Below are 20,334 nucleotides of genomic sequence, written 5' to 3' on the forward strand. Positions count from 1 at the left end.
AGTGGCAAAGGCCCCTCCCTACGGACCCGGGTCCCACCTGCCAGGATGGACCTGAGGAGGGCATGGATGTGTCCCCACCGACCCCGGATGGGTCTGACCAGGGGGAAGGAGAAGTCATGGGGAAGAGGGAGCAGGAAGCCTGCGAAGCAGGAGGGGGCTTCTAGGCCGTGCCTTTGACACTCATCTAGTGGTCTTAGCCTGTGGAGGGGGCTGCGGAAGCAGAGAAGACCCCCAGGGTAATCGGGAAAAGGCCTGTGCAGGGAGAGCCCTAGGGGAGTTCTGGGGGTCTCGGCGGCTCCTTCTGCTCCGTCTGTGTTCACAGATGCCGGCAATAATCGCCCGCACCCTCCTGGCGGGTGGGCTTCGGGACCCGCAGCTCTGCGCAGGCACGCTGGGGGCTCGGTTCACCCCCGCGGCGCCCAGGCCCGGGGCTCGGCTCCCGCCGCTGCTGCTGCTGCTGCTGCTGCTGCTGCTGCTTCTGCTGCCGCCCCCCGCCCGCTCCGCCGTGTTCACCGTCGGGGTGCTGGGCCCCTGGGCCTGCGACCCCATCTTCGCCCGTGCCCGCCCGGACCTGGCCGCGCGCCTGGCCGCCGCCCGCCTGAACCGCGACCCGGCCCTGGAGGGCGGCCCCCGCGTCGAGGTCGAGCTGCTGGCCGAGCCGTGCCGGACGCCGGGCGCCCTGGGGGCTGTGGCCTCGGCGCTGGCCCGCGTCTCGGGCCTCGTGGGCCCGGTGAACCCTGCCGCCTGCCGGCCGGCCGAGCTGCTGGCCCAGGAGGCCGGGGTCGCGCTGGTGCCCTGGGGTTGCCCCGGGACGCGGGCGGCGGGCACCACGGCCCCCGCCGGGACGCCGGCCGCCGACGCCCTCTACGCCCTCTTGCGGGCCTTCCGCTGGGCGCGCGTGGCCCTGGTCACCGCCCCGCAGGACCTGTGGGTGGAGGCTGGCCGCGCGCTGGCAGCGGCGCTCCGGGCCCGGGGTCTGCCCGTCGCCCTGGTGACCTCCATGGAGCCCTCGGACCTCGCTGGCGCCCGGGAGGCCCTGAGGAGGGTCCGCGACGGGCCCAGGGTCAGAGGTAGGCTCCCCTGGAGGGTGCGGGTGGCCGCGGGGCCCGCGGGTGGCAGCGCCGAGCGGCGAGCTGAGCCTGTGTCCGCAGCAGTGATCATGGTGATGCACTCGGTGCTGCTGGGCGGCGAGGAGCAACGCCGCCTGCTGGAGGCCGCCGAGGAGCTGGGCCTGGCCGACGGCTCCCTGGTCTTCCTGCCCTTCGATACGCTCCACTACGCCTTGTCCCCAGGCCCTGAGGCCTTGGCTGCACTCGCCAACAGCTCCCAGCTTCGTAGGGCCCACGATGCTGTGCTCACCCTCACGCGCCACTGTCCCCCGGAAAGCAGCGTGCTGGACAGCTTGCGCAGGGCCCAAGAGATCAAGGAGCTGCCACCTGACCTCAATCCACAGCAGGTAGAGGGACCAGGGAGGAGGGAAGAGGAGAGGAGAACCAGGGAAGAGAGAACCCAAAACAAAACCAAACCCATCGCTATAGAGGTGATTCTGACTCATAACGATCCTGTAGTACAGGGTAAAACTGCGCTAGAGGGTTTGGAAGAAGTGCCTGGTAGATTCGAACTGCCAGCCTTTTGCTTAGCAGCCCTAGCTCTTAACCACTAGGCCACCAGGGTTTCCAGGAAGAAAGAAGAGGATAGCTAAAGCTGAGAGAGGAGACTGGGGTCTATTGGGAAAGAGGAGGATGGAGCCTATAGGAGAGACGAGGATAGAGTCAACGGCAAGAGAAGGAGAGAGGCAATGAGAAGTGGATAGAGCCAATGGAATAAGGGAAGATGGAGTCAGTGGGAAGGAGGAAGATGGAGTCAGTGGGAAGGAGGAGGATGGAGTCAATGGAGAGAGAATTACTAGCAGCTCTAGCTGTTCTGGAGTTTTCTGGATAATGTAGAGACTCTGGTCTGTCTTGGGGCATCTTTGTGTATTGGGAGTGCCTCGGGAGAGTAGGCAATGCCACCTCTCAAACTCAGCTCTAAGGAGCAAACACCGATGAGCTCTAAGTTGCAATGTCTTTTGCAATCTGCTTCAAAGCAAACCCATTCTCATCACCACAGCAACATACAGCCTGTAATAAACATCTAGTGTTCTCAAAAGGAAGTTTCTGGGAGGTACAAATGGTTAACAAGCTAGGCTGCTAACTGAAAGGCAGGACGTGGAGGTTCAAGTCCACCCAGAAGCACCTTGGATGAAAGGCCTGGCAATCAGCCATTGAAAACACTATGGAGCCTAGTTCTACTCTGACACACAAGGGGTTGCTATGTGTTGGAGTCCAGTCAATGGCAGTTGGTCTGGTTTTGAGTTTTTTTGGTTCCCAGGAGAGCAGGGAGGAGGGAAGATGCAGACCCAACCTTCCTGCCTAGAGCAGAGGTATTTATCCTCTCGGGCCTCATCGGGTAGTCTTAACTTGTTGAGGGCCTTGACATCTTGTGAGAAACAAAAAGGTCTCTAGCTAGAGCTAGGGACTCCTACAATCACTTAGACCCATAGCTTGTTCCCAGCATCCAGCTAACACCAGGAATCTCTGTGTCCCAGAATCCCGGTTTAGACCATCTAGCTCCATCTCAGTGACAGTATGAGGGCTTGAAACCACTAAGATACAGGGGACTCTGAATGTTATTGGGCAGCAAATTAACCACCATAAAGGCCCTACCCAAAGGGTACATGCGATAGGGCTATGAGTCAGTGGGGTTTGAAATATAATTCCCTAACAGCCTCCTGCCCAAGAAGAGCCCACCAATTCCCCTGTGCCTCCTCCAGAACTCTCCACCCTTGGCCTTCCCATGTCCGCGTTTGGAGTAGCCAGTGTGGAGAAAGGATGGGAACAGTCAAGAAAACAAGAGTTAGAAACAGTGGTGACATGGGAAAAAGAATCAAGAAAGAGGGGATGGAGGGTGGGTCAGTCAGTGGAGAAAGAGGGGGCAGAAAATTGAAGTTCTCAAGTAAGTAGCACAGCCTTCTACCCAGCTGCCTAAGCTAGACCCCTGAGAATCACCCCTGATTCCCCTATTCGTCTTCCCCCACATCCAGACATCAAGTCTGTCACTTTTACTTCCTCGAGATCATTTGAACCTATCCACTTTTTCTGTCTGCACTGCCACCGCCCTGTATCAGGCCACAACACCTCGGCCTGAATCCAGCAACAGATAGTCACTCAGGTGGTCTCTGCTTCCAATCTCACCTACTCAGCAACCAGAGCGAACTTCTAAATGCAAACGTGGCTATGTCATGCCCCCAGTGGCTTCTCTCACCCTGGATAGATGCAGTCTCTTCACATAAGCCTCATGTCCTCCTCTCTTGTGCTTTGGCCAGAAGGAGTGAATACTGGTTCTCTAAATGTGTCCTTTTCTTTTGTCTCTGAGTTGCTGGGTGTGCTGTTTCCTCTCTCCTGTCCTGGCCCTCCCTTGACCACCTGGCTATTCTGACTTGTCCCTCGGGTCTCTGCTTGGTGGTCACTTCCTTTAGAAGCCTTCTTCCCTCTTCCTCCTCCTCCAGCCTGAGTTAGGACCCCTCTTTTTCATCTTGCAGCTCACTCAGTTTCCCCTACCATGTCACTCATTGCACTAGCTCAACATTTCTGCCTGTCTCCCCACAAACTGAAGGCTTATTGAAGGCAGGCACTCAGTCTTGCCCACCCATATATCCCTAGTGCTTCGCATGGTGTCTGGTACATAGCCAGTTAATATCTGTTAGCCTTTGAGAGATGGGAACTGGGAATAATAGAGAGATGTGATGAGATCAGGTGGTAGCCTTGGGGGAAGAAAAGGAAAAAAAATAAGAAGTAGTCAATCAAAGTGTGGGAAGAAAGGCTTTTGGGTGAAAGGTAGGCCCATTGCCAGTTGCTGTTGACTCAGAGGCCTGGTGACCCCGTGTGTCAGAGCAGGACTGTGCTCCAAAGGGTTCTCAATGACTAATTTTTCAGAAATAGATCGCCAGGCCTTTCTTTTGAGGCACCTCTGGGCAAATTCAAACTGCCCACCTTTTGTTAAGCAGCCAATCATGTTAACCATTTGGACCACCCAGGGAGTCCTGAGTAGTAGATAACCCAATGCCATTGAGTTCACTCATAGTGGCCCTATAGGCCTATAGGACAGAGCAAAGAACTGCCCCCTGGGGTTTCCCAGGCTCTAATCTTAACGGAAGCAGACTGCCACATCTTTCTCCTGCAGAGCAGCTCAGGGGTTTGAGCTGCCCACCTTTAGGTTAGCAGCCTAGCTCTTAACCACTGTGCCACCAGGGCTCCTTTGTAGGTAAGGAGATTAAACATATATGCAGGGTAACCAAAAAGAAGAAGAAGAAGGGCTGTGGGTGATGGAAAGTAAGTAAACCCGTGGTGAGAAAAGCCTGAGAGTCCTGAAAAGAGGGATAGTCGGTGCGGAGAAAGGGTGAGATAGGGAATGGGGAGAGAGGAAGAGGTAGTCAATGCGGAGGAATATCGCGAGCCACTAACTAGGAAAGATGGGAACAGTCAATACACGGAGGACTTGGCCCGTGAGCAGATAGGCGTGACGAGCGAGTTCACATCTGTCCGTGGGCCATGGCCCGGACCCTGAGCCCCATACTCTCCTTCCCCAGGTGTCCCCGCTGTTCGGCACCATCTACGACTCGGTCTCCTTGTTGGCGCGAGGCGTGGCGGGAGCGCGGGCAGCGGGAGGTGGCGGCTGGGTGTCTGGAGCAGCTGTGGCCCGTTACGCCCGGGACGCCCAGGTCCCTGGCTTCTGCGGGACCCTGGGAGGAGTCGAGGAATCCCGGTTTGTACTGCTGGACACGGACGCGGCGGGGGACCAGCTGTTCGCCACGCACACGCTAGACCCCGCCCAGGGCTCCCTCCGCTCGGCTGGGAACCCGGTGCACTTCCCTCGCGGGGGACGGGGGCCTGGGCCCGACCCCTGGTGCTGGTTCGACCCCGAGGACATCTGCAACGGAGGTGAGGCCGTGCCCCTGAACTCCCGTCCTGTAACTTCTCTTCCAGACCGTTCCAGGTCCTCCTCTGAACCTGGCCTGTGCAGGACCTCTCTCTTGCTGAGCTCCCAAAGCTCTCATTGGAACCTTTGCGGAATTTTCAGACCCTCCCCTTTTAGGAATCCATGACCTTCGCCTAGACCCGGTCCTGATTCCCCCCTCCTTTCCTGGAGCCCCCAGGGCTGGACAGGATTCTGTACCTCCCTAGAGAGGGTGCATCCCCTTTGCCAGGGTCCTGAGCATCTCTCCCCCACTGCCCCTCCAGGAGTGGAGCCCGGCCTCGTCTTTCTTGGCTTCCTCCTGGTCGTTGGGATGGGGCTGACCGGGGCCTTCCTGGCCCATTACCTGAGGTGAGTAGCGGTGAGGTGAGTGGGAGGGGAGCTTGGCTGTCCACCTGCCAGAAAAGCTCCTGTGCAGCGAAGACAGTAGGGCCCTCAAGAGTGAAGAGGGAGGATGGGAGCCCTGGAGGGGTGGCAGTGCCAAGGGATATCTGCCCTCCAGTGCCCCTCCCCCGAGCCAACATTACCCTCGGGCATCTCCCTACTGGCTTCTTCTCATGGCCCCTGGTCCCCTTTTCTGAGATGACCTCCTTCCCTCACCAGACACCGGCTACTTCACAGCCAAATGGCCTCTGGCCCCAATAAGATCATCTTGACTCTGGATGACATCTCCTTCCTCCACCCGCAGAGAAGCAGCTCCAGAAAGGTGGGGGAGGCAGGGAGCTGGGATCCAGCTGTCCTTTCCCTGTATACCTGGTCCCCTCCCTGGGACAGTCCTCATCCCAACCCTCACCTGGTGAGGCCTGGGTTCTGCCCCAGCCCTGCCCCAAGTCTGAGCTCTGGGCATCAGTAACCTCATCTGCACAACAGTAGTAACAGCCCCTGCTTTCCTGGGGGGTTGTGAAGTTCCAGCAAGAAAATCGACATGTTTGTTTTATAAACTGTAAAGTGCCATACACTTGGGAACCAATGTCATTATCACCTTCCCTAACTGATATTCCTTCCCTCTTTAATCTCTAGAATTCACCCTAACCTCTGGACTCTGATCCCAGACCGTATTTTGAACCTTTGCACTCATCTCTGCCCCCCAGGTAGTCCGGGGGAGTCGTTCAAGTCTGGCTGCCCACAGCGTGGCAGACATTCGCAGCCAGCCCCCTGACAGCTCCAACATTGGCCTCTATGAGGTGAGCCTGACCCCCTGCCAGGCCAGGCTCTACAGGACCTGGGCACACTCTCTGGGGAGACATGGAGATGTGTCAAATCCTGGAGGCTCCAGGAAGGAGGGATGGGGGTCTGGATGAGATCTGGGGGAGGGTCATGGATTCCTCAACAGGTACGTCTGGGGATTTTCCCACAGTCACTGTCCAAGTGAGTACTTCTCGGCAGCCAGTCACAGTGGTCCAGATTCTTGAGGTCTGAGCTGGGGGGTGTGGGGAGAAGAGAAGAGAAGGGAGCCTATCCTGCAATAGGTGTGGCCACTAAGGCCATCCCCTACCTTGTTGGAAGCCTCTGGGCCCTGCCCCCCGCAATGATCCAAGCCTTCAGATTACTGAAGGGGGCGGCCTTTCTGGAAAGACGGGGCAGAGAGAGGTCTGAGATATGGTCTTCTGCTGACGTAGAAGACACGTCCTAAATGGGGATTGTGCTGGATGGGGAGCTTCCCAATGGGGCATCCCTGACTCAGGCCAGACCCACGTCTTAGCCCATCCAACCTTTCTACCCAGTTCAGATCAGACTCAGGAACAGCAAGCCTTAGAGGGGGAGAAAAGTCTTGAAGGGCATTAGGACATTAGCTGTGGGGTCAACAAATCTGAATGTGGTGGGACGGGTGGAAGATGATGAGCGCAGTTTTCAGACAGAGCTCAGCTAGTCAAGGGGAGAATCAGAGCGGGGAAGCTCAGGTCATGCTGGGAATGCTGAGGGCCCTGGTGTGTCCCTTAGAGATGATCACAGCTGTTCTTCAGTTGGGACACTACCGCCATTTTGGGCAGGATGTTCTTGGTTGAGGTGTGAGACTACCCTGTGCATTGCAGAAAGTTTAGCATCTCTGGCCCTGTCCGCTAAATACAGCCTCCAGTTTTTATGACAGCTAAAAAATTCCCACTTTATTTCAAAATGCCTCTTCGGGGTCAGTACTGAATCTCCAGAATTCCCTTCTAGTCCAAATCCGTCACTAACAGACAGGACCAGCTACATAACAGTTTGTGGGGCCGGATGAAAAATGAAATGAGGAGCCCCTTGTTCATTCAACACAATGACGCAGCTCATTTAACCAAGATTGGGGCCCTTCTGAGTGTGGGGCCTTGTGCAACTGCACAGGTCCTATACCCATGAAGCCAGCCCTGCCAACAGCTGAGAAAAATGAGGCTCAGAGCCCAGAGGGGAGCTGCCTATGCTTCACAGTCAGTTTACAACATAGCCTGATCTACCTGGAGTCTTGACTTCCAGCACAGCGCTCTCTCCTGGCAGTAGATGGTGACAGTTGTGATAACAGCTCAGCTGGCTGTAATAGGGCTGTCGGTGAGCCCATCTGGGGTGGTGACAGCCATACGGGCCTTCTGCACATCTCTCACCAGCTGGCTGTGAAGTGGACTGGCATTAGACTCCTTGCTTCTGAGTCTTCTTCACGTGGGAGATGTGTTCTGAGGCAATGGGCCAATGGAAATGTGGGGCTCTAGAGTTCCTCACATCATGGGGCTTCTAAGAGACTGAGTTTCCACCCTCATCCTCTCTGCTCCAGGGAGACTGGGTGTGGCTGAAGAAATTTCCAGGGGATCAGCACATAGCTATTCGGCCAGCAACCAAGACAGCCTTCTCCAAGGTGAGGGTTGGGCCCGTGATGGGTACCGAGTGGCCATCAGTTCATCCCCTCCATGCCTTCTCTTTGCAGCTGGGTACGGAGCTAGACCCCAATGTAGGAGAGACAGAGAGGTCTTGGTTCAGTGTTACCTCCTCTCTGGAGCAGGTTTGCCATCATTCTCTGTCTTTACTTTGGTGTTCTTATCGCAGTTTGTAGTTGGGTGTGCATCTGTGTGCTTGCTTATTTGTTACCTGCCTCCTTCGCTGAGCTGTAAGCTCATACACCGTATCGCTAGCGTCCCGCAGTGTATGCAACACTATAGAGATCAGTGAATGCTGCGTGAATGAGGTTAGTTGCAGTTAAGTTAGCCCCAACTCACATCGACATTATGTATAACAAATGAAATGTCGCCTGCTCCTGTACTACCTTCATGATCACTGGGATGTTTGAGTTCACGATGAGTGAATGAGAGAAAATTAAACAACGTGTTACCAGTTTTATCAGACCACTTGTGCAGAATGGCCCTCACTGGATTGATGCATACTGGAGGGTCGCTATGAGTCAGAATCGACTGGACGCCACTGGGTTTTTGGTTTGGAGTGGAAGGTTGGGAAAAAGACTATTAACTGGCCCTTCCAACCTGATTGCCCGCTCCCCATGGTACCATGCACTGTGGCCTAGCCTCCTTCCTGACCCCTTTGCAGGAGCTCTTGGACACAGACGCAGAATTACTTAGTTGGTCTACCTGTATGGCTTAACAGACTAACCACTACCGTTGTTGCCGGTGAGTCGAGTCGATTCCGGCTCATAGCGACCCTACAGGACAGGGTAGAACTGCCTCATGGAGTTTCCAAGGAGCACCTGGTGGATTTGAACTGCCTACCTCTTGGTTAGCAGCCGTAGCATTAACCTCTACACCACCAGGGTTTCCGGCTCATATAATACCGGGCGTTTCAAGTTAAAAGAAGCCTCTTTACTGAGGATCTGTGTGAAAGAAAAGCTAGAAAGGGCACCAGTCACCAATCTAGCCCCCATTTTCCCAGCATGCCTAGATTGGGAGAGCGGAGTGGGTGTGGCCTTGTCTATGGCTCTTCTGGGTTCTTGGCTGCACTGCTCAGTGTGGGGTGGGGGTGGGGGTGGGGGTGGGGGGTGAGGGGGATGGGGGGGTTGAACTCAGACGCACTTGACCCAGTGGATGCAACACCAAGCAGAGCAGCCCCTGGCTGGATTGAGAGGACAAGCCTCCGTTTCTGGAGTTCCCCGACAGCAGCGCCAACTTCTCCCTGGTTCTTCCCCAAAAGGCCGTTACACCTGAAGGGGAGGCTTCTCCATCATGAGGTGTTTTTCCTTAACACCTGGCAGTGCAAAATTTCACGGTCAACACGTCAGAACCCGCCTGGGTTCTGATTACCGGTACAAGATTGTCTTTTGATTCATAAATTTAAGCGAAGCCATACCCAATATCTGAACAGGGCCTTTGACGATACTGCCTTTTCCAAAGAGAGAAATATCACCTGCAGAAAAAAGCCCCCTTTATGCCCTACAATTTCGTTCACCTTTTTTTTTAATCACGTTTTCCGAGTTGGAGACTTAGCAAGGGACCCCTGAATACGGCCGCCTCCCCACCGTGCCCCCAGAGTAGGAAAAGAATAGGAAGTACCCAGTAACTTCCCTCCTCTCTCAGCTCAGGGAGCTGCGGCACGAGAACGTGGCCCTCTACCTGGGGCTCTTCCTGGCGCGGGGCGCGGATGGAGCCGTGGCGCGGGGGGAGGGCATCCTGGCTGTGGTCTCGGAGCACTGTACCCGGGGCTCCCTCCACGACCTCCTTGCCCAGAGAGACATAAAGCTGGACTGGATGTTCAAGTCCTCCCTCCTACTGGATCTCATCAAGGTGTGTGTTGGGGGAGGCGGGCATGGAGGGCTCCTGGAGGCAGGGAGCCGCGCAGGCTGAGGCTGCCCGTACCCGCCCCTTCCAGGGAGTGAGATACCTGCACCATCGAGGCGTCGCTCACGGGCGGCTTAAATCCCGGAACTGCGTGGTGGACGGAAGGTTCGTGCTCAAGGTCACCGACCACGGCCACGGGCGACTGCTGGAAGCGCAGAGGGTGTTACCGGAGCCACCGAGCGCGGAAGGTAGGAGCTCCGGGCAGCCTCCCACGGGGACAAGCATCCCCCGGGGTCCCTAGCATTTTAAGGGCTCCTCGCTCCTTCCCTGATGGCGTAGTGGTGAAGAGCCACAGCTGCTAACCAAAGGGTCTACAGTTCGAATCCACCAGGCGCTCCTTGGAAGCTCTATGGGGGAGTTCTACTCTGTCCTATAGGGTCGCTATGAGTTGGAATCGACTGGGCAGCAACGGGTTTGTTGGTTGGTTTGGTTTTCCCTTCTTCCCTCTGTCCTCCCTCGCGCTCTCATATCCCACATCCACTGGACACGACTCCTGCTCCCAAAAAGGAGCTTTGACCTCAGAAGAGATGCGGGGGGTGGGGTCTGCTTGGGGAAAGCCGGGTGTGCCCCGGGGAAGGAGCCTGCCGGGGGGCGGAGCCTGGGCTCAAGGGGGAGGGTTCTCTGCGGGCATCGCCTTGTCTGCGGGGCAGTGAGAGCTGGGGTTCCTCTGAGATGGCGTTTCTCTGAGTTGCAGGGCTCCAGGGCCAGAGTCTGGGCCAGGCGGGGGGGAGGGATAGCGGGTCTCTGGGGGCAAGCCCAGGCTTTCTGAGAGGTGGGGTCTGTCCCCATCGCCCCCGTGGTCCTCCGCGTGCCCATGCCCCCTTCCCCACCCACAGACCAGCTATGGACAGCCCCAGAGCTACTTCGAGACCCTGCCCTGGAGCGTCGGGGGACGCTGGCCGGCGATGTCTTCAGCCTGGGCATCATCATGCAAGAAGTCGTGTGTCGCAGCGTCCCCTACGCCATGCTGGAGCTGACTGCCAAGGGTACGGCCTCCCCTCAGCTCTCTGGAGTTCGCATCAGAGGGGCAGCCTGCGGTTAGGGCAGAGTCAGGCCAGACTCAGCCTCGTTCTTTTCCCAAAAGCCCAGGGATAAGACTTAACGATGCGGAGCTCCCCCAAAGCTGGGGTCTGAAGGGTCAGGGCAGTGGAGAGTGAAGCTTCAGGATCTGGTGAGGGGCCCTTCCCTGTCCTATTCCTGGATGCCCAACAGAGCAGGCTCCTCTCTGGTTCTCAGGGGCCCAGGGTGAAGGGGAGAAAGATAACGAAGACAACATAACACCTACTCATTTCTGAGGGTTATAACGAAGACAACACAACACCTACTCATTTCTGAGGGTTAAGAAGAAAATATCTGTAAAGGCCTGGCACACAGTGGCTGTGCAATAAATACTAGTCTCTGCCTGTGTCACCTCTGGCTGAACCCTCCCACCCTCCAGGGCACTCCCCAGGGCTCAGGGTTCGCTTGTTACTCCCAGCACTCCCCCTCCCACTGAGTTCTAATTTAAGGGATACCCCTGCTATTCTCCCCATCTTGGGCTTCAACAATCAGGCCAAGGTCAGAAGTGGCTTCTGTTCTGGGGCGCCCACCCCTCATGGTCCCCTCATGCCCCCAGAGGTGGTGCAGAGGGTGCAGAGCCCCCCTCCGCTGTGTCGGCCTTTGGTGTCCATGGACCAGGCGCCCATGGAGTGCATCCAGCTGATGGAGCAGTGCTGGGCAGAGCAGCCAGACCTTCGGCCCTCCACGGACCGCACCTTCGACCTGGTCAGGGGCTGGGGCTGGCAAGGGCTGGGCTGGCTACTGGGACTGCAGACTCTTGTCGGCAGCCTGAGGAGGCTCCAGGCAGGCAGGCTGGCAGGACCTCTGACTTTCCAGATGACCTCTTAAGGAGTAGCCTGAGGTCTGGGGCTTTGGTGGGGGCTGTAGAGGCCTTCGGAGTGGGAGATAGACCTCTGGGTGGGAAAATTTTAATTCAATTGAGTTAACATTTATTGAAAACTAATATGTGCTTGGCAGAAAGACACTTGGCCTGGGAGTCCAAAGCCTGGGCTGGTTCCAGTGTCCTGACCTCTCTGAACCCTCATTTCCTACACACCTCCTAATAATATCTGGAAACACAGTGCCTGGCACCCTAAGTGCTTGATAAGTAGCAGATGAGTGGTGGGGGATGGGGGGAGGATCAGGCATCATCCAGCCTCGTGGGAGAGGCGCCGACAGCCCAGACCCTCAGGAGTCCCACCAGCTTCCCCCCACTGCTAGTTCAAGAGCATCAACAAGGGCCGAAAGATGAACATCATCGACTCCATGCTGCGGATGCTGGAGCAGTACTCAAGCAACCTGGAGGACCTGATCCGGGAGCGCACGGAGGAGCTGGAGCTGGAAAAGCAGAAGACAGACCGGCTGCTCACACAGATGCTGCCTCCGTGGGTGCCAATCGGGAGGGCAGCCCATGTCCAGCCAGACTAGGGTGGCCTCCAGGTGTTCTTACTGTGTGCCACCCCCAGGTCAGTGGCTGAGGCCTTGAAGATGGGGACACCTGTGGAACCTGAGTACTTTGAGGAGGTGACGCTGTATTTCAGTGACATCGTGGGCTTCACCACTATCTCAGCCATGAGTGAGCCCATTGAGGTGGTGGACCTGCTCAATGACCTCTACACTCTCTTCGATGCCATCATTGGAGCCCACGACGTCTACAAGGTAGAGTATGTAGGGGGCAAAGGTCCTGACTTCCAGTTTAGTTTCACCTGCCTCCAGCCCAGTGCTTACTGCTCAGCCCTCAGCCCACCTATACCATGCCACCAGTTCAACCCTCTTCCCCAGCCCTCCTGTCCCTTAGCTCCTCCTCCAGTCCCCAGCTCAGTTCCCCAACTCCCAGTCTGGCTGCCCAGGACCTCTGCACTGACCCTAATTTAGGCCTCCTGCAGCGCTGGTGATGCAGTGGTTAAGCATTTGGCTGCTAACCAAAAGGTCGGCAGTTTAAATCCACCAGACCTCCTTGAAAACCCTGTGGGGCAGTTCTAATAGTGTCGCTATGAGTCGGAATCGACTGGACCGCAACGGGTTTGGTTTTGGGTTTTGACAAGGGAGAATCACTACGTGCGGAGCGCGCGGAGGCTGGTGGTGGTGGGGTGCCCAGTACTGAATGTGCACAACCCCTCCCCCCCAGGTGGAGACAATTGGGGACGCCTATATGGTGGCCTCGGGGCTGCCTCAGCGGAATGGGCAGCGGCACGCAGCAGAGATTGCCAACATGGCGCTGGACATACTCAGTGCGGTGGGCTCCTTCCGCATGCGCCACATGCCCGAGGTGCCTGTGCGCATCCGCATCGGCCTGCACTCTGGTAACTCCCAGCCCTCCCGGGCCCCTGCCCACCTTTTTCAGGGCCCGCTCGCTGCAGATTCCCTGCATAGGAGGCTTGCCTTGAAGCTGCCCTTGCGTGCCAAGTACTTGGTTTTAATAGAGAGGTTATGCTTAGCAGTGTGTGTTTATTTGGGGAGCTGGTGGAGATTATAGGGTGCTTTGGTCCCCCCAAGGCCTGCCCAGCCGCCGGGCACAGGCAGCTGTAGCCCAGGCCCGGCCAGCCAACCCTGCGCATCTCTGCAGGCCCGTGCGTGGCGGGCGTGGTGGGCCTCACCATGCCGCGGTACTGCCTGTTTGGGGACACAGTCAACACCGCCTCGCGCATGGAGTCCACCGGGCTGCGTGAGTGTGACACTGGGGCAAGAGGGGCTGCGAGAGGTGGGGAGAGGCCCCGGGCCAGAGGAGAGATGGCCTGGGAGGGGGAATGCACGAGGTGCGTCTCTACCTCACTGCAACCCCACCCCCACCCCCACCCCGTCGTTCCAGCTTACCGTATCCACGTGAACATGAGCACCGTGCGGATTCTCCGCGCCCTGGACGAGGGCTTCCAGGTGGAGGTGCGAGGTCGCACCGAGCTGAAGGTGAGGCCCGGCCCGGACCCGTCCTGCCGCCGAGCCCGCCCCACTCCGCCCGGCTCCGAGTTCCATTTAGACTTTGAGACCCCCCCTTCACCCAAATCTGCTCAAGTCCGCTCGCGTCCCCTGTGTCTCCCAGGGCAAGGGCGTCGAGGACACGTACTGGTTGGTGGGCAGACGCGGCTTCAGCAAGCCTATTCCTAAACCGCCGGATCTGCAGCCGGGGTGAGGGCCAGGCGTCTGCAGCCGGGCGAGGGACCAGCACCAGCCAGGTCGTCCCCTTACCTCCTTTTCACTGCCTCCTGCCGTCTATCCGACCCCAGCACAAAGCAGTGCTGACCTGGGCCCTGCCTCGCCGCATTCCCCTTCCCTGAGACTGCTGCCCCCTCCCTACAGGGCCAGTAACCACGGCATCAGCCTGCAGGAGATCCCCCCTGAGCGGCGCCAGAAGCTGGAGAAGGCGAGGCCGGGGCAGTTCCTGGGAAAGTGAGGCCACCGCGGGCCAGGTGGGCCAAGTCCCATGCCCAGCTCTGTCTCCCCGCAGACTCCAGGGCCCTCATGCCTCTGGAGGATGCAGCCTGAGGGCCTAGTGTTGCCTGCTGAACTTTCGGCTCACTAAGTCAGATTTCCCCTGAGATGGGGGCGCTCATTAAAAATGCAGGTTTCCAGAGCACCAACTGCAGGATTCTGGTTCAGTAGATCTGGAGTGGGTCCAGGAGTCCAGGCTGGACTTGTGACCCTGCAATCATGACTTCCCTTGATCCCTCCAACCCACATCAACAGGCCTCATGAGCTGTGCATTGTAAGGGGCAACATCTACCAGACAAGCCTGACAGATGTCTCCTCTAGGGCAGAATCCTGCACACACCCTCCTAGAAACTCTGATCCATGACCCTCCTCTTCCTTGGTAAACCTCATCCATTACTTTTTTCCTCAGGGTTATTCTGGAAGGTCCTTTTCCTGAAAGTTGCTGCTGTGGGTGACCAAAAGTCTGGCTAATCCTGGTGGCTTCTGTCCAGCTCTGCCTCAAAGAATTCTGGGCCTTTACAAGAGTTGGTTGCAAACCAGCTGTGCTGTGTGACTTCGGGAACGTCTTATGCACTATCTGGGCTTGGGTTCCCTTCAATGGTCAAACGAGGGGTGGCCTAGGTGGTTTCCACAGCCCCTTCCAGTCTTAACAGCTGGGCTTCAGAATGGCTGGACTCAGGATATGGGGCACTGTGGTATCTGGCCACCAGCCCCTAAGGACCCTGAGCTCATCAAGGGTTGTTGGGGGGTGGGAAGTGTTTCTCCACTTTTCAGGGCCCTTCAAGGCCCCAGAAGGGAGATCTGGGATTGGGTGCTCCAACCCCAGAGGAAGTGGACACCTTGTGTTCCACCTAGTAGGGTTTGTCCAGTGGCCTGAGGAGGAAAGGGTTTCTGTGTAGCCTCAAGCCTCCTTCTCAATTCTATTTCTCACTAGCCGGAAACTGGCTCCTTGTCATGTAGGTGTAACCAGGTTACTTTCCCAAGTGCAGAGAAAAGCTTGTTTCAAGGCTTTGGGTAAAGAAGTTACACAAACCGCACCAACCTTTACTAACCAGAGCTCCCAAGGTATAGTAACAGGGCCCTGCTGAGCAGGTGGCTGGACAGGAAAGCCTCTCTGCCTAGACCTTTGTAACAAGTGTCAGCCCTCTGTCCTGGCAAGTCCCCAATTGAAGTTTCCTTTGTGGAACTCTGACGTTCCAGACACTGGGCCTTGAAACATTTTTGACTCTTGGTGCCCTTTGCCATCGCTGGGGTCCCTGGAAGAAGTTAGCAGCAGCTGTGGCCACCTAGGCTGCCACCACGTGTGGTGAGCGTCGAGCACCTGGAGGTGTACAAGCAAGGGGACATCATTGACCAGGGATATGACAGTCAGAGGGCAGTCCTAGGTGGAAGGATGAACTAAATTCTTAGACCAGCAACATTGGCCTCACCTGCAAGGTTGTCCAAAATGCTGAGTCTCACACCCTGTTCCCTGAGTCAGTATCTGCATTTTAACATATTCGCTCAAGGTATTCCTGTGCACGTTAAAGTTTTCAAAGCATGAAACTAAATGATCCTACGATCTCTAAAATCTTAGAATCTCTAAGATTTCATAAAAACCAAGCTGTAAACTAGCTATATCAGACTTGCTTTCTTTAACCTATGGAGTGGGGTTTTTGGTTTGTTTTTTGTTTTGAGCTAACATTTAAAAGTCAAGAGATACCACATTTTCAAAATTTGTACTAGATTTCCTTCTTGAAATCCAAAGAGCTCGCCACACAGGGCTTGCACAACATTGCCCTGCTGGAGCTGAAGAGGGACAGTCCCCTTCATCCAGGACTTTTCGCCTCTCAGTTCTCAGTCCCCAGCCCTCCTTGTTGCTCTAAGACACTAAGATTTTTGGACCGCTTGTTATGAACCGATAAGGCACCGGTAGGCATTTGAGCACAGGACTCCTGGATTAGGCTCTTAAGCGCCCCTGGAGGTTGCTTTGCCCTTTTTTTTTTTTTTTAAACTGGTAAAATCAGCAAGCTTAGTGACCTTCCCCTTCTTCCTAAAGGTAAAGAGTGTATAAGAAATCTAAAACTCAGCACTTGCAGGCTCTGGTTATTTAAGGTGGTGCAGCTATAGTGAGTAATTTAGTGCAATTTTAAAAAATATTTTTAATTGAGTTCAGAGATGATGAATTAAATAAAACTGACACTTTAAAAAATAATGAGAACATTATTTAAGCTCTTAAATTTAAGATTTTCTCTGTACTTCGGTCCCGGGAGTTGAAGGGCAGATTCTACATTTTTAGCATTAGGCCTAGCTGTGTGGAGAGGGGTGCCTCTCCCAACCTTGTAATTCTCCCTCCCTGACTCCCTGCATGCCTGGGGGCAAGGGAAGGTCATGGTGTGTAATTCAGGAAGCCTCAAGGAAGTACAAGACCTGAGTTAGATGCAGGGAGATTAGCGTGACAGGGTCGGGCAGGGCACCCTCAAGAGGAAGAGGAGGACCAGCCAGGGCACTGGCACCCGATCTGTCTAGAGTAGGGATGGAACAAGCAGGACTGAGCCTGTCCCTTGAGTTTCTAGGCTGGGGCCCTTGAGTTTCTAGGCTGGGCCGCCTCAGTGTCAAGTCAGCAGATATGACTGAGGGAGGAGCCTGTGAAGGAGAGTCCCGTTCTCTTCCCCAGCTAGAACTTGGGGACATCACACCCCCAGAGCTCACAGAGATGTGCAGAGCTAAAGAAGAGAGAAGATTAAGCCTGTCTCCTCTTTGTCCCCCTGTCTCCCCCGCTCAACCTCAGTCTCCCCTTCTCTCTCTGTCTCCTTTCTGTTCCTCAGTCTCACTCTCTCTCTGCCTCAGTCTCCTCTTTCTCTGTCCCTCAGTCTCCCAGCTGTCTGTCCCTCAGCCTTCTTCTCTTTGCCCTGCAGTTTCTCCCTGTCTTCCTCTGAAGTTTCCCCCATTTCTGTGAAACCTTCTTCCTGAGCCCAGCCAACTATCCAGCCTTAGAGCCTGTTACTCCCCACCCACTGACCCCGTCATTCCTGGGACCCAGGTAACTCCTAGCCCATGCGAGCACCTGGCTTGGTCATTAGGCACCCCGTCCTCAGATGTGTTTACACTGCCTCTGCCAGCTGGCCTACCCTAGGAGCCCACGCTTGAAGCTGCCCTTGCCTTTGGGATGGCTCTTCGGCTGGGACTGGCGACAGCTGAAGAAGGGGCCTTCCACAACCACTGCAGCAGTCCCATAGCAGGGATCCACATCTGTCCTGGGGCTCAGCTGGCACCTTTCTCTGTTCTGCTCCTTGGGGCTGGGCCCTGCCCCCACCCCCATCTGCGGTGGGCCCAGGCACCTTCCTTCTGGGGAGGTGGGGTGAGCTGCTCCTTGGTGGGGATTTGTGACACTGCATTGCTAGGCTGTGTTTCCCAGATCCTCTGGACCATGCACTGTGGGCACCAGGCCGTAAAGTATGCTGAGGTGGCTGGGTCCTAGGAGGGTGGGGGCTGAAATAAAGCTGTGCTTTCCTCCATTTCATGGTGTGTGGTGCTTTTGGCCTAGAGAGGTGATCTGATCATCCCCATCCCTGGAATGTTCAAACCTGGCATTGCCCAGGAGGGTTTCAGGTAGGATGACCCCTCGAGATGACCTGGGGGGTGGGGGGCAAGAGTGAGCTGGGGCCAGCAATCCACAGGATCTTCTCTGCTCAAGGGGCTCTGCTATAAGGGGGCCAGGCAGGGAAACCTTAGGCCTTCAAGCTTCTGGAAAAGACCAGAAGCTCTGGAAAAGTGTGGTGCGGCCTCATCCCTTGGTCATAGGCATGACAAAGAGGGGAAGATAACGGCAGAGCTTGGTTGGGGCCATGGTCCGTGACCCATGGAAGCCAGTGTCCAAGAGACAGGGCCCTTAGATGGAGAAGTTGGGGTCCACAAAGAGGGGATTATTCAATAGGCAAGGTAAGCACAGTGTTCACCTTGCTTACCAGATCATCTATAGTGAACAATTTCACATTTTTTCACCACATCAAAGATTCTGCTTCTAGGTGTGGCTGGCATCCATCTCCAAGCCCACAGAACCTTCCTACAGAATCAAATTCTCTCTTTAAATTTATACAATCCCTGCCAGGGGTGGATTACTCAGTAAGCAAGGTAAGCATAGGCTTATTTTTGCTTACTTGCTAATCAAAGATGTGGTGAAACCCATATGAAATTGATCTCTACAGATTAGTAGCTTACTGGGTAATCTGTCCCTGGGTCCACTAGTCTCTGGGCAGGACTTCAGCAGCACCCCGCACTCCACCTTCCACCCACAAGTGCCTGCCATTGGGGCATTAAAGTAGGGCCGGCCATTTCGAAGCCACCAACAGGTGACCAGCTCATAGATTTTCTTTGAGCTCAACTGTCCCTGACCTGCAACCCAATGTTTCTGACATGATGACTCCATAACAGACATCAACTGTACTATCCGTTCTGTGGGTATGATGGGAAACCATCCTTGCCCCGTTCCCCACCTATGTGCTCAGTCCTGCCCGACCATTCCGTTCCTCTGGCTGCAGGGATTGCTTCAGGGCAGGCAGGTGACCTGGACCAGGCCAATGAGGCTCACCGCTAAGATCGAAGTCGTACAAAGAAGTTGGCTGTTTTCTTTGGGATTGCTGAGAGGATGGGACTTGAGCTGTCTTGCCACCACAAAGACAGGAGAGCAGAAAGAAGAGATGGAGCGAGACTAGGTCCTGGTGCTATTGTCTGAGCCTCCACATCCAGCTGGGTCTAAACCCATATCCGCTGCTGAAGTAACATCCTCCACCACTTGCTGTCGAGTCGATTCCAACTCAGGGTGACCCCATGTGTGACAGAGTAGGACTACGCTCCGTAGGATTTTCAATGTTAATTTTTCAGAAGTAGATCACCAGGCCTTTCTTCCAAGGTACTTCTGGGTGAACTTGAACCTCCAACCTTTTGATTAGCAGTCAAGCTGAACATGTTAACTGTTTGCACCACCCACGGACTCCTGAAGTAATATGGGTTGGCAAATTGATTTCTTTGCTTCAGTCAGATTGAATTGGGTTTTCTGTTTTTGCAGCCAAAACTGTCTTGACAGACACGTCCCAAAAGCATTATGGAATGCAATAGGGGTTAGACTGGTTTACCTATAAAGAAAAGAAGAAAACCCTGGCTGGGGGAGCGGGGAGAGAAGAGCAAATGACCAAGCCCTGATTCCACTGACCGTCAGACTGTACCCTGCCCCGTATTATGACCACGCCTGAAAAGTTCTGTGTGCCAGGAACTCAAGCTGTGGAAAGGTTAGAGCCTGGCATGAGAAAACGAGCACAGCCATGCGCCATTGTCAGAAGGACTCTTGTCCTGGCTTGTCAGTTATAAGTTAAGGGGATAATCCAGGCCCTATCTGCCTAATGGAAACCCCAGTGGTGTAGTATTAAGAGTTTGGCTGCTAACCAAAATGTCAGCAGTTCACATCTACCAGGCGTTCCTTGGAAACCCTATGGAGCAGTTCTACTCCGCCCTATAGTGTTGCTCTGAGTCAGAATCGAGGACACCAATGGGGTTTTTTAATCTGCTAAATGGGGCTGTTAGGAAGCCCCAGGAAATGACGTAAATGAGTGTGATGTGCTCCAAAAGCTCGTTACACTGCTGGTTGTCAATATCTTTATGAATTCAGTAACTTAGACTTTGACAGGGAGGTTGGGGATGGGGGCAGAATGCTCTCCCTGCTCCCAGAGAGGGAAGGGAACAGAGGAATTGGGGAGGCGGAGAGCTATGACGTCTCAGAAGCCGAGGTTCCTGCAGGGCAGGACTGATTTGTCACAGCCTGGAAACCTACCACCCAGACTAAAGCCATTTGTCACCTCCACCAGGGACATTTTACCCCACTCCACCCCAAGCCTGGGTCTTTGGTCTTGTACCCAGAGAAGAGCCTCCTGTCCAAGCACCTACCCCTCTGCTCACCAGGAACATGACCCACCTCAGACATTGAAAAAGCACATCCTCATACTCTGTCTCTAGTCCTCACGCGAACCCATTTTACACATGTGAAAACTGAGGCTCTGAGAGATGAAATAATTTGCCAAAGCCTACATATCTGGCAAATACTGGGATCAGGAAGCAAACCCAGGAATTCAGACATAGC

At 55.4% G+C, this 20,334-nt stretch overlaps 1 protein-coding gene across 1 annotated transcript; it reads left to right on the forward strand.

Annotated features, from left to right (window-relative positions):
- The first annotated feature begins 322 nt into the window (after positions 1-322).
- Positions 323-17,999, forward strand: GUCY2D (guanylate cyclase 2D, retinal). The gene is made up of 19 exons (XM_064270360.1): positions 323-1,070; positions 1,152-1,456; positions 4,628-4,979; positions 5,280-5,364; positions 5,617-5,719; positions 6,105-6,197; positions 7,754-7,834; positions 9,498-9,704; positions 9,790-9,946; positions 10,595-10,744; positions 11,374-11,522; positions 12,018-12,181; positions 12,263-12,455; positions 12,925-13,099; positions 13,363-13,461; positions 13,606-13,700; positions 13,834-13,919; positions 14,091-14,200; positions 14,632-17,999. Exons 1-18 carry the CDS (start codon positions 323-325, stop codon positions 14,182-14,184), a joined length of 3,336 nt encoding a protein of 1,111 aa, XP_064126430.1. The 3' UTR covers positions 14,185-14,200; positions 14,632-17,999.
- The last annotated feature ends 2,335 nt before the right edge of the window (positions 18,000-20,334 follow it).

The sequence above is a fragment of the Loxodonta africana genome, chromosome 18 (genome assembly GCF_030014295.1).
Source record: "Loxodonta africana isolate mLoxAfr1 chromosome 18, mLoxAfr1.hap2, whole genome shotgun sequence".
NCBI lineage: Eukaryota > Metazoa > Chordata > Mammalia > Proboscidea > Elephantidae > Loxodonta > Loxodonta africana.